This window comes from Nerophis lumbriciformis, linkage group LG12 (genome assembly GCF_033978685.3).
Source record: "Nerophis lumbriciformis linkage group LG12, RoL_Nlum_v2.1, whole genome shotgun sequence".
In the NCBI taxonomy this organism is placed as follows: domain Eukaryota; kingdom Metazoa; phylum Chordata; class Actinopteri; order Syngnathiformes; family Syngnathidae; genus Nerophis; species Nerophis lumbriciformis.
In genome coordinates this window covers 6,745,712-6,759,832 of record NC_084559.2, presented here as the reverse complement: position 1 = coordinate 6,759,832, position 14,121 = coordinate 6,745,712, and the positions used below count along the sequence as shown (strand labels likewise).

The 14,121-nt window shown below is 41.0% G+C and overlaps 1 protein-coding gene across 1 annotated transcript in view; it reads left to right on the top strand.

Moving 5' to 3' along the window:
- Window positions 1–14,121, top strand: part of LOC133595493 (citron Rho-interacting kinase-like) — a 155,336-nt gene that overhangs the window by 83,892 nt on the left and 57,323 nt on the right. Inside the window, exon 18 of the mRNA XM_072914262.1 lies at window positions 6,508–6,705. Within this exon, the coding sequence (XP_072770363.1) occupies window positions 6,508–6,705 (198 nt within the window). The remainder of the gene's footprint in view (window positions 1–6,507; window positions 6,706–14,121) is intronic.

Here is a 14,121-nt window from a genome sequence, read left to right as displayed (position 1 = left end):
ACAAAAAAGCACATTTAATTAAAAAAACGTTATAATGGTCTTACCTTTACTTATAAGTGCGGGAACAGTGGTGTTCGTGTTGGAGGAGTTGTGAATGAATGAAATATGAAATCAGTGCTGCAGTCTGCAGGTGTACCTAATGTTGTGTCCCTGCAGTCGTTCACGGCTCCTCCGGCGCGAGCATTGTTGTTTTTGCACTTTTTGGCTTCTTGTTAAGTGACTTTTTTTGGGTGGATTCGGTCTTGCACGTGGAGGGTTTGGGTGTGGGCTTTGGTTGGTGTGGCGCTCCCGTCGAGGGGTGCATTCTGCGGCGGGGGTGCATTAACCTGCACCAGGAGGCGGGATTACTGCGAGCCTCACACAGTGCGTCTTCGCAGCAGTTTTATGATTGCTCAGCACAAGAAATACGTTACACACATACAGTTGTTGACAAAATACACTGTACATTATATACCTCAGCTAACTAAACTATGGCAATGTATAATATAATTCATATAGCAATACGGTCTCACTGCACAGCAGGCCAGCAGTTAGCCGAGTCCGCAATCCATGTTGAGGCACTGAGTGACGTGCCTCAACTGGCTGCTGATCACCGCACCGTCTCTTCTCAGTATTTGAACGGCAAATGTGAAAATTCAGCGATTTTGAATAAAAATAATCTAAAACTGGTGAAGTTAAATGGAAAATAACTTTATAGTATAATCACTGAATACATATAACAATTTAATTATTATTTTTTCTTTTTACATTTTTTTTCTTTCCATGATGGCAGGTGAGGCCCCGTCACCCCGTTACCATATATATATATATATATATATATATATATATATATATATATATATATATATATGGTAACACTTTAGTATGGGGACCATATTCAAAGTAACAAAGACTTAATTTAGAGTTATTTGGACTCTAGGGGAATATGTTAGGGTTACTAATAAGCAATAATTCTGAGGTTATTGAGGGAAGACTCTTAGTTAATTGTCAGGTTCAAACACTGATGACATCTAAAAATCAGACAAGAAGCAAAGAATCATGCAGAGACAGAGTTCAATTTAGCTCGAGGAGACACGTGTTTTGGGCTGTATTCTAGTTACAGATCCAAACTACGTTCTAAAAGTCAAGCCCGCGCGCCTCCTCTATTTATTTGGAAGGGCCCTGTTACATCACTGAAGATGTCGCTGAGGGAAGGGGGTAATTTCGACAACTCCAGTTAGACACAATATATGATTATAGAATGAATGAAATTTAGTTGACGCAGATCATATGGCCTTGTCTCTGCTCTGTCTGCGTCACGGCGGTGTTCGGCCTTGGCAGTCAGCAGGCCGAGTCTGGACACAACACTGATAAAGACAACTGACAATCTTTTGGATTGCCAGCTTGCACAGATACAAAAATACCACTTCAGCACAATTTGACAATAATTTATATCAACAAAATACACAAAATACTGTATACTATAGCAGTGGTTCTCAAATGGGGGTACGCGTACCCCTGGGGGTACTTGAAGGTATGCCAAGGGGTACGTGAGATTTTTTTTAAATGTCTGTCAAAAAGAAGTGTGAAAAGATATGCAACAATGCAATATTCAGTGTTGACAGCTAGATTTTTTGTGGACATTTTTCCATAAATATTGATGTTAAAGATTTATTTTTTTGTGAAGAAATGTTTAGAATTAAGTTAATGAATCCAGATGGATCTCTATTACAATCCCCAAAGAGGGCACTTTAAGTTGATGATTACTTCTATGTGTAGAAATCTTTATTTATAATTGAATCACTTGTTTATTTTTCAACAAGTTTTTAGTTATTTTTAAATATTTTTTTCCAAATAGTTCAAGAAAGACCACAACAAATGAGCAATATTTTGCACTGTTATACAATTTAATAAATCAGAAACTGATGACATAGTGCTGTATTTTACTTTTTTATCTCTTTTTTTTCAACCAAAAATGCTTTGCTCTGATTAGGGGGTACTTGAATTAAAAAAATGTTCACAGGGGGTACATCATTAAAAAAAGGTTGAGAACCACTGTACTATAGTGTTACAATTTCATGTAGGAAGTAAGGAAACTGTCTTTTCTACAGTAATATACAGAGGAGAAAAATTGGCCACAATGCATTTTACAACTAGCATAAAACAAAATGACCATTCACTGTTTTGTACAGTTTTTCCTTCCAAATGCAATACAGTATATACACAGTATTTTGCAGTTACTTTAGTTTCCATACAGCGGCCAATTGGCTTGTCAATGATATTATATAGCAAAGTGTGGCCTTGGGGCCAAATTTAGCGCAAAGCTTTTTTTTAATTGGCCAGCTACATTTTCTAAGAAAATAATTCATAATTCGTTATTAATGCGAGATATTATTAGATATAGCTGCATGGGGGTCCTGGCTAACAGGTTGGCCTCACAGGGTTTCAAATCTTCACTTGCAGTTCTCAGTGTGGAGTTTGCATGTTTTCCCATTGGGTGTGTGGGTTTATTCTACCCCCCCACCCCAAAAAGAAAGGAAAAAATAAGAATGAGATTATTGGAACTTGAATTTTCAGAAACATTCCAGCGCTGGGGTCAAAATATATATCTTGGCTTTTTCTCGCGCACTGAACGCAACAAATTGTGTGGGATCTCTTTGTGGATGTGCTGTTCTGGCCCTGTGACAAGAACTTGCAATGGACGCATCATTCAGAAGAGTAGTGGCAGGTCAACATGTGGCTCCTTCACTATGACAACGTGCCTGCTCATGTCATGAGCATCCGACAGTTCTTGGCCAAGAAGAACATCGCCAGGCTGGAGCAACCTCTCTGTTCACCCGACATGGCAAACTGGGATTTAAAAAAAAAAATCGTTGCCAAGATCAATTGGGTCTCAAGGGGACCTGTTTTGAAGACGTGAACAACATCAAGATGGCAGCGGGGGATCCCAGGCGAATCCTTAAAGGAGTGCGTAAAGCGTGGCAGAGAAGGCTGGGAATGTGTGTTAGATTCCAGAGGGATTACTTCAAAAAGGAAAAACTTGCGATTTATGGGTCGGATTTAAAATATGTCTTTTGTGACACCAGTACTAGAACTTTTCTGACAATCCTCGAATATTTGATCTCCCTATAGTGACCAGTCCAAGGTGTAGCCCGCCTCTGGGCTAGGCTCCAGCTCTAAATGAGAACTGAATTTAAAAGTTAAAGTTAAAGTACCAATGATTGTCACACACCCACTAGGTGTGGCGAAATTATTCTCTGCATTTGACCCATCACCCTTGATCACCCCCTGGGAGGTGAGGGGAGCAGCGGGCAGCAGCGGTGCCGCGCCCGGGAATCATTTTTGGTGATTTAACCCCCAATTCCAACCCTTGATGCTGAGTGCCAAGCAGGGTCCCGTTTTTATAGTCTTTGGTATGACTCGGCCGGGGGTTTGAACTCACGACCTATTTTCTCCGATTAAGTGTTTGAAAACACATTTTTTACCTAAGTGAATTATTATCTTTTTTTATTATTATCCATCCATTCATTTTCTACCGCTTGTCATGTTCGAGGTCAGGTGGGTGCTGGAGCCTATCTCAGCTGCATTCGGGCAGAAGGCGGGGTACACCCTGGACAAGTCGCCACCTTTATTATTATTATTATTATTATTATTATTATTATTATTATTATTATTATTATATTATATTCATTTTCAGCCTGTATTAACATTGATTAGAGCACAACAATTCAAAGTTAATAAGTCAGTGCTTCACCAGTCACTAAGTGATTGTCACCTTGCGTCACATTTCTATCTACTCAGTGTGTGAGTAGTGTGTCATTTTTAAGTACTACTTGCGATAACACTTTAGTATGGGGAACACATATTAACCATTAATTAGTTGCTTATTAACATGAAAATTAGTAACATATTGGCTTTTAATTAGTCATTATTAAGTACTTATTAATGCCTTATTCTGCATGGCCTTATTATACAACCAGTAAGCCATTAACTAAGAGTCTTCCCTCAATAACCTTAAAATTATTGCTTATTAGTAACCCTAACCCAGGAGTCAGCAACCCGCGGCTCTAGAGCCGCATGCGGCTCTTTAGCGTCTCCCTAGTGGCTCCCTGGACCTCTTTCAGATATGTGTGAAAATGGAAAAAGATGAAGAAAAAAAAATAATTTTTGTTTTAAAGGGGAACATTATCACAATTTCAGAATGGTTAAAACCATTAAAAATCAGTTCCCAGTGGCTTATTATATTTTTCGAAGTTTTTTTCAAAATTTTACCCATCACGCAATATCCCTAAAAAAAAGCTTCAAAGTGCCTGATTTTAACCACCCGTCCATTTTCCTGTGACGTCACATAGTGAAGCCAACACAAACAAACATGGCGGAAAGAACAGCAAGCTATAGCGACATTAGCTCGGATTCAGACTCGGATTTCAGCGGCTTAAGCGATTTAACAGATTACGAATGTATTGAAACGGATGGTTGTAGTGTGGAGGCAGGTAGCGAAAACGAAATTGAAGAAGAAACTGAAGCTATTGAGCCATATCGGTTTGAACCGTATGCAAGCGAAAACGACACGACAGCCAGCGACACGGGAGAAAGCGAGGACGAATTCGGCGATCGCCTTCTAACCAACGATTGCTATGTGTTTGTTTGGCATTAAAGGAAACTAACAAATATGAACTAGGTTTACAGCATATGAAATACATTTGGCAACAACATGCACTTTGAGAGTGAAGACAGCCCAATTTTCATCAATGAATATATTCTGTAGACATACCCTCATCCGCGCTCTTTTCCTGAAAGCTGATCTGTCCAGTTTTGGAGTTGATGTCAGCAGGCCAGGGAAGCTAGGGTCGATAGGGGGTTTAGCTCGCTCGTCTGCGGGAACAAACTGCCGCCATTGCTTGCCGTGCTACCGAGGTCCTTTGTCCCTGAATTGCTCACACACTCCGGCAGATTCAATGGGGGTCTGGCGGCAGATTTCTTTGACTTTATCGTTGGAAATGCATCTGCTTTGAGTGTCGCAGGATATCCACACATTCTTGCCATCTCTGTCGTAGCATAGCTTTCGTCGGTAAAGTGTGCGGAACAAACGTCCAATTTATTGCCACTTTCGCATCTTTGGGCCACTGGTGCAACTTGAATCCGTCCCTGTTCGTGTTGTTACACCCTCCGACAACACACCGACGAGGCATGATGTCTCCAAGGTACGGAAAACAGTCGAAAAAACGGAAAATAACAGAGCTGATTTGACTCGGTGTTTGAGAAAATGGCGGATTGCTTCCCGATGTGACGCCACGTTGTGACGTCATCGCTCTGAGAGCGAATATTAGAAAGGCGTTTAATTCGCCAAAATTCACCCATTTAGAGTTCGGAAATCGGTTAAAAAAATATATGGTCTTTTTTCTGCAACATCAAGGTATATATTGACGCTTACATAGATCTGGTGATAATGTTCCCCTTTAATATACTTTCTGTATGAGAACAAACATGACACAAACCTTCCTAATTGTTAGAAATCCCACTGTTTATATTATACATGCTTCACTGATGAGAGTATTTGGAAAGCACCGTTTTGTCCCACTAATGTCAGCGATCCTTGAACTCATCGTAGTTTGTAACTTTTTACGATGCTGCCACAGAAACGTTTTTTTTAAGTTTTATGCCACTCCTTCTTTCTCTCATTTTGTCCACCAAATGTTTTATGCTGTGCGTGAATTCACAAAAGTGAGCGTTGTTGATTTCATTGATTTGCTGGAGTGCTAATCAGGCATATTTGGTCAATCCATGACTGCAAGTTATCTCACCCTCCGAGAAGCCTCAATTTTACTAATGTTTTCCAATGTTGGAAAAATGTGTAGAATAAAAAATAAAATACAACATTTGTGAGATTTGCGTCAGCCTTTGATAGTAGGCTAATATAGCTAATATAGACACTTACATCATGTGTTGCCTTCATTATAAGACTTATATAAGGCTTTGAATTTTTTGCGATTTTTTTATTTTTATTTTTGGTCCTTCTCTTTCAACATTTTGGGTTGCTGACCCCTGCCCTAACCCTAACCCTCACCCTAACATTCCCCTAGTGTCCGAATAACTCTAAATTAAGTCTTTGTTACTTTAATAAGCAACTAATTAATGGTGAATATGTTCCCCATACTAAAGTGTTACCCTACTTGCATCTTCTCTGTGTTTTTTATTCTCTATATCTCCTCCGTCTTCACAGCTGGTTTTGAGCAGAATGTAATCAGCACTGCTGAGGATGTGATTTGAATGACAGATCATCACATCATCTATTCACTCTTGTCTTCTTCACCACGCCTCAAGAATAAAGATACTGCTGTTAGTGTGCTGCCTTAGGAGGGAAAAAAAAACGCACAAGTCAAAACATTACAGACAGCTCATACATAAACATACAAGATTTGCTTCCCCACCATCAGACTTAAACTGTTATCATGGATTTAGCATTGGCGCGAGCATTCCATAGCGAACATGTCTTAAGCCATTTCAAAGTTGTGACTGGTACTACAGGTGATCACTGACCTGGAGGAGCAGCTGACCTCGCTGACCCAGGAGAATGCCGAGCTGAACCGTCAGAACTTCTACCTGTCCAAGCAGCTGGATGAAGCCTCCGACGAGAGAGAGGATCGCCTGCAGCTCAGCCAGGATGTGGACCAGCTGCGTCGGGAGGTGGCTGACCGCGAGATGCACCTAAACAACCAAAAACAGGTAAGGCGCTGGCTTGGTCGTTGGTTTGAGACACCTGTAGAAGGCAGTACAACCATTGTTGTTCTTCAATAATATTTTACATTATAAATTAGTTTGGCATATTCGGTGTGTGGAGGTTGCTCTCCCGTGGGTTTTTCTGACACAAATATTCCTTTCGTGAGCCTGGTAGTCTGAGGTAACAAGTCTTTTATTTTCATAAGGCAGTGTGGTTTTGCTTTCCAGCAAAATGTCTCTCGCTCTCATGCCTCTGCTCACCAGCAACTCCAACCACGTGTCTCGTTCCGGCTGCTGCTAATAAGGGTGACAGGTGATTAGATAACAAGCCCCAGCTGGGCAATCTACTCACCTGCCGCTGACTTTGAGGCCGGTCCTTACACTGCAGGCCCGCAGACCACGCCCCCCTCCACATGGTGAATCATTTCTCATCAACTCATTGTTTTGGTTCTAAGCCACATCTTTACACTTCAGTTTGCCGCGTAAAAAAACTGTTTCATCATGTGACTTCGTCGCACTGTGTGACACACTGTAATCTACCGATAAATTCAACAAAAAAGAGGAATTCAACACAGCCTATAGTGGAATTTGATGAAGTCAATGCCCCTCGGACTGGCTGACTCATGTTGACACAAGTGGTTATCGACATAACCGGTTATCGATATAACCGAAAGTGAAACTAGTCATTGTTTGCACATTTACTTCTGACTTTGGCCACATACATGAGAAAAATGGATGATAGTAAAAAGATGTTTCAACCTATGGCAGTTTACTGACATGGTTTTCCTCCATTTGTGCATATTTTTATTTCGATTCTTCTGTTTTCTTATGATATTTTATACTCTTATCAAACAGCGCTGCTGAATTAATTTTGATTGTATGTTACCTATGATTAAAACAATATTTTTTTGGGACATATGATATCTAAAACAATTGATGTCTAAACATATGAAGTCCAAAACAAATAGGAATTACATGTGAGCATTTTGTCAGTTGTTGGGGTACAATCTAGGACACAGGTGTCAAACTCAAGGCCCGGGAGACAGATCTGACCCGCGACATAATTTCATCTGGCCCGCAAACACCTGGAAATAATATGTGTCAATAAAGTACTTTATATTTTCTCACTAAATGTAATAGATTTTTTTCATTTTGACAGAAAACATATTGAAATGCTTGAAATTGCATACCTTTTAAACTTTGATAGTATCCAATATAACAACAAATATTAAAGTATATTATCATACTTTCCAAACAACTTTTTGTCTCAATAAAAATACTTACTTTTACAGCAAACGACCCATCAAATTATTAAAAATGGCAATAGATTTTATGTTGTTCTTTACAGCATATTACTGTGAATTGAAAAAAAATACTACAGTGTTTTGCATTAAAATTATGTTGACTGAGCTGCCAGTTTTTGACTGTAAAATCTACGGTTGTTGTTTTTAACAGTGTGTTATTGTAAATGGAAAGACGGTACATTTGTTTTTTTGGTAGAAAAACTGGCAGCTAAATTGCCAGAATAAAAAAAAGAACTGTTTTCCAATAACACTATAATGTTGTAAAAATCAATCTAAATTTAACAGTAAAATCTTGGCAACTAAGTTGCCAGCTTTTTCCCGTGAAAAACAAAACAGTGGTACTGTTTTTATATTTACCGTAAAATGTTTTAAAAAAAAAATAAAAATAAATAATAATAATAAAAATACTATAGTTCACAGTATAATTTAGTAAATGTAAAGTTTTACTGTAAAATCGACAGTCCACTTAAAACAATTTATATAATTAATAATGAAACCCAGAGGCAAATTTCTACATTATTCACTGTTACAAGCGGCCCTCTGATGGCAGCCATAACTGCCATGTGGCTCTCAATGAAAACCAGTTTGACATCCCTGATCTAGGGCAGTGGTTCTCAAATGGGGGTACGCGTACCCCTGGGGGTACTTGAAGGTATGCCAAGGGGTACGTGAGATTTTTTTTAAATATTCTAAAAATAGCAACAATTCAAAAATCCTTTATAAATATATTTATTGAATGTACTTCAACAAAATATGAATGTAAGTTCATAAACTGAACATCAAATCAAGTAGGCTATTCCATTCATTACAATGCAACAATGCAGTATTCAGTGTTGACAGCTATATTTTTTGTGGACATGTTCTATAAATATTGATGTTAAAGATTTCTTTTTTTGTGAAGAAATGTTTAGAATTAAGTTCATGAATCCAGATGGATCTCTATTACAATCCTTAAAGAGGGCACTTTAAGTTGATGATTACTTCAATGTGTAGAAATCTTTATTGATTAATTGAATCACTTGTTTATTTTTCAACAAGTTTTTTGTTATTTGTTATCTTTTTTTCCAAATAGTTCAAGAAAGACCACTACAAATGAGCAATATTTTGCACTGTTATACAATTTAATAAATCAGAAACTGATGACATAGTGCTGTATTTTACTCTTTTATCTCTTTTTTTCAACCAAAAATGCTTTGCTCTGATTAGGGGGTACTTGAATTAAAAAAATGTTCACAGGGGGTACATCACTGAAAAAAGGTTGAGAACCACTGATCTAGGGTAATTCTGTTGTGCTTTTATTTTGAAGCTTACTTTGCACTGGACAGGAAGTCACTCTGTGCAGGTTGTAATGCTGTGGAAGTGGATAGCAGTTATGTTGCTGTTATCGTTTCACACGGATTAGTGAGTTGTCAATGAAGTTAACAATACGACAGTACATCAACATAAACAAATCAGTTTTTCATAGAAACTACCCTTTGGGGTCTCAAGTTTTATGTCGGCAAAAGCGGGTGACTGAGATCGAATGTTTTGAATGTGTTGTTTAAATATTATACTATAACATACATACAGAAGCATTCAGGCTGTGGGTGGAAAGTAACAATTGCACACAGAGAGGTGCTAAACTATAAAATCAGTGCCTATGAGAGTTCACCGTGGTTATGGCTTTAGGGAAAAAACTGTTCTTGAGTCTGTTTGTCTTAGACCCGATGACCCTGTAGCGCCTTCCTGAGGGCAGCAGGTCAAACAGGTCAAAGCCAGGGTGGGAGATGTCCTTGATAATGTTGGTAGCTCTGCTGAGGCAGCGGGAGGTGTAAACGTCTGTCAGAGAGGGGAGAGGGCAGCCGATGATCCGCCGTGCTGCCTTTACCACTCTCTGGAGCCTCTCCTTGTCTGCAACGGTGCAGCTGCCGTACCATGCTGTGATGCAGTATGTTATAAATAGTATAAGTTATTAGAAAAATATTATAAATAGAATAGAATATACCGGTATACAAATATATATTATATATTGCTGCTGGTTTTTTTTGTGCCTGCTTATCTTGGGATTTATTTGTAGGCACTTTGAATGAGCCTGACACATATTCTGATGTATCAATACAACAAACCCAAGCTTGGTTTGAACTAGGACGAGTCAGCACCATTGATTGTTGTATTCTCTGCAAATTTCCCAAAACATATCAGCCATTATTATGTTTTTTTAGTTCAGTCTGCTTTCCTTTCCCACTTCCCACTCACCGGCAGTCAGAAACTGGCTTTCCACTAAGTTGCATGATGTGATATCTCCACCACCTGTGACAGGAGACCTAGACACCCCTCGCTACTCTGACAGTGTAAATCGGGCAGCAGAAAAACCCTCTGAGTATTTCTGTATTGTAATGTGTAATATCCTGCTTAGAGCTGAGCAGCAAGAGAGCGGGGAGGCTGCGATGTGTGCTCCGCTCCTGTGGGATGATGTGTGTGGGCGTCCAGTAGCGCTTTCAATCCTGCCGCTTGCGTAACCAGCCATGGAGGACATAGACAAGGAATTGGGTGGCGTGTAGGAGGGAGGGATGTGTCATCCCCATCAGTCCAGGTCGTGTCAGCTGTGGAAGACCAGCACATGCTATATTTATCAGCCCATCTTTGATACACAGCCTTTTATGTAGGCCATGTGATGCAGATAGAAAAATGCAATGTAACGATGTGAAATACCATTTTTAAATGTACTGTACATACCACAGTTTTACATACTACAATATATTTGTGATAGTGGGTTGTGTGTGTGTGGGGGTGGGGGTAAGGGGTTCATGTTTAAAGGCCTACTGAAATGCGATTTTCTTATTTAAACGGGGATAGCAGGTCCATTCTATGTGTCATACTTGATCATTTCGCGATATTGCCATATTTTTGCTGAAAGGATTTAGTAGAGAACATCGACGATAAAGTTCGGAACTTTTTGTCGCTGATAAAAAAGCCTTGCCTGTACCGGAAGTAGCAGACGATATGCGCGTGACGTCACCGGTTGTGGAGCTCCTCACATCTGCACATTGTTTACAATCATGGCCACCAGCAGCAAGAGCAATTCGGACCGAGAAAGCGACGATTTCCCCGTTAATTTGAGCGAGGATGAAAGATTTGTGGATGAGGAAAGTGAGAGTGAAGGACTAGAGGGCAGTGGGAGCGATTCAGATAGGGAAGATGCTGTGAGAGGCGGGTGGGACCTGATATTCAGCTGGGAATGACTAAAACAGTAAATAAACACAAGACATATATATACTCTATTAGCCACAACACAACCAGGCTTATATTTAATATGCCACAAATGAATACCGCATAGCAAACACCTCTCCTCTCCCGTCCATATAACCCGCCAATACAACTCAAACACCTGCACAACACACTCAATCCCACAGCCCAAAGTACCGTTCACCTCCCCAAAGTTCATACAGCACATATATCAGCACATATATTTCCCCAAAGTCCCCAAAGTTGCGTACGTGACATGCACATAGCGGCACGCACGTATGGGCAAGCGAACAAATGTTTGGAAGCCGCAGCTGCATGCTTACTCACGGTACCGCGTCTGCGTATCCAACTCAAAGTCCTCCTGGTAAGAGTCTCTGTTGTCCCAGTTCTCCACAGGCCAATGGTAAAGCTTGACTGTCATCTTCCGGGAATGTAAACAATGAAACACCACCAGTCAAGCGGTGCATTCTACGGCGGGGGTGCGTTATCCAGCACAACACCTGCCGCAATACACCGCTTCCCACCTACAGCTTTCTTCTTCTTTGTTCTCCATTGTTCATTGAACAAATTGCAAAAGATTCACCAACACAGATGTCCAGAATACTGTGGAATTTTGCGATGAAAACAGACGACTTAATAGCTGGCCATCATGCTGTCCCAAAATGTCCTCCGCAATCCGTAACGTCACGCGCTGACGTCATCATACCGAGACGTTTTCAGCAGGATATTTCACGCGAAATTTAAAATTGCACTTTAGTAAGCTAACCCGGCCGTATTGGCATGTGTTGCAATGTTAAGATGTCATCATTGATATATAAACTATCAGACTGCGTGGTCGGTAGTAGTGGGTTTCAGTAGGCCTTTAAATTGACATAATTGGCTATGACTCATGTGCATGTCATTGTAGTGCAGTCCTTCTCAAATAGTGGGGCGGGCCCCCCTGGGGGGGACGCGGTCCTATGCCAGGGGGGGAACATGCTTTTTTGCCATACCAGAATATGACGAAGCGCATGTAGCACTTGGCTTCACTGTAACCACGGTGGGAAAAGAGGAAAGACCATTTGTTGTTTCCTTTAATCCAAATTCAAGATTCAAGATGCTTTATTATTGTCCATTCTTTAACATGTACAAGACACATAAGAACTGAAATTAAATTTTCGGCACAGTCCCACTAAGAGCAGACGTACATTACAAGGGGACAAGACGGGACCGCCAACGGATCAGCCACTTACAACGCTCCTTAAAAAAGGTGAGAAAAAGGTGACATTGGGAAAGGGGGAAGAGTAAAAAAAAGTATCAGTCTAAGGCTGAACCTTCGGGAGGGGTCCAGACTGAGTCCTAGGAAAAAACCTTGCATAGCATAGCACACATAAACATGATACATGTAATCACAACAACTCGCAACAGAGGGGGGAGGGGGGGATTTGGGGCCCTGGAGGCCGGCTGCCGCTGTAAAGCGCTACTCAGCCGTCCAAAACCCCGAAGAGGAATTAAGCAGTGGTGAAGGCGTTGATTGGGGTGCGTGCATGTATGTGCGTGCATGTATGCCCAATTAACTTGGGTGAGATGTTGAAATGTTTTTGTGGACTGGGGCCGATCTTAAAGTTCGACACCAGGTGTTATTGAAAAAAAGGAAGGTCAAAAGCGTCTGTATCGTTGAGGAGTCCTCGGGGGAGTTTTTCAGAACAGCCTGTTCCTGATATCGTCAAGGCCATTCGAGGGAGTCAAATCGTAGATTAAGATGTTGTTTTCTTCGAGCAGTCAAAACAATGACATTCCTGCTCTGTGTCCGTGCTGGTACTCTCAAATTCAATTTAATTATTCTTTCTCAGCAAGCTTCTCCATGATGAGATCCATTTTGCGATTCAAAATCAGAAATCGCCACATTCTGTGTTCCCACAGCCCGACCCAATCCTTCCATTGCGATGAACAGCCGTTGGGCTCCTTGAGTGGCTGCCATCGTCTTCCGAATTTGACGATACACCAGAGCAATGCCCAGTCCAATCAGCAGGTGCACCGCGATCACGGTTCCAAATAGGTAGATGTCTTCCACGTCCTCGATGGAAAGGACTGAGAGGCACATGATTCTCCATTTATCCCAGAAGTCTCTCACCTACCCCGCAGCAATGGTTCCATCAGGGCAACCAGGCTCCCCAGAACCTCTTTTCCTTGTCGAAAAGACTTTGTCAATTGCGTCGAGAGTCCAGCTGACCATATCCATGTTTGATGTTTAGATTTGAGGACAGCGCAAAGAAAGAGGCTTCAAAAAAGTTCAGACAGGACAAGGGCACGAAGAAAGCAAGCAGGGAATGAGGGAGCGGAGAAAAATGCGACCGCCCTCACCAAGAGGCAAGACAGAAAAAGGATATGATAATAAGCTTTCAATTTTATAGACAAATTATACTGTACTATATACTACTATACCTAGGCCACTGAGTAGGTGGGGAGGGAATGCGACCGCCTTTGCCTACAGCCAAGAGAGACAATGCTGCTAAGTTGGCAACACTAATCTTCCCTATGTCTGCTTGCTTGTGTACTTAGTCATTACTGACTGACAAATATTTGTGGAAAGTGGTGCTATTTTACATTACATTTACGGATATAATTCATCCGTCAAATTTAATAATTGACCTACTCAGTGGCCTAGTGGTTAGTGTCCCCCCTGAGATCGGTAGGTTGAGAGTTCAAACCCCAGCCGAGTTATACCAGACTATAAAAATGGGACCCATTACCTCCCTGCTTGGCACTCAACATCAAGGGTTGGAATTGGGGGTTAAATCACCAAAAATGATTCCCGGGCGCGGCCACTGCTGCTGCTCACTGCTCCCCTCACCTCCCAGGGGGTGATCAAGGGTGATGGGTCAAATGCAGAGAATAATTTCGCCACACCTAG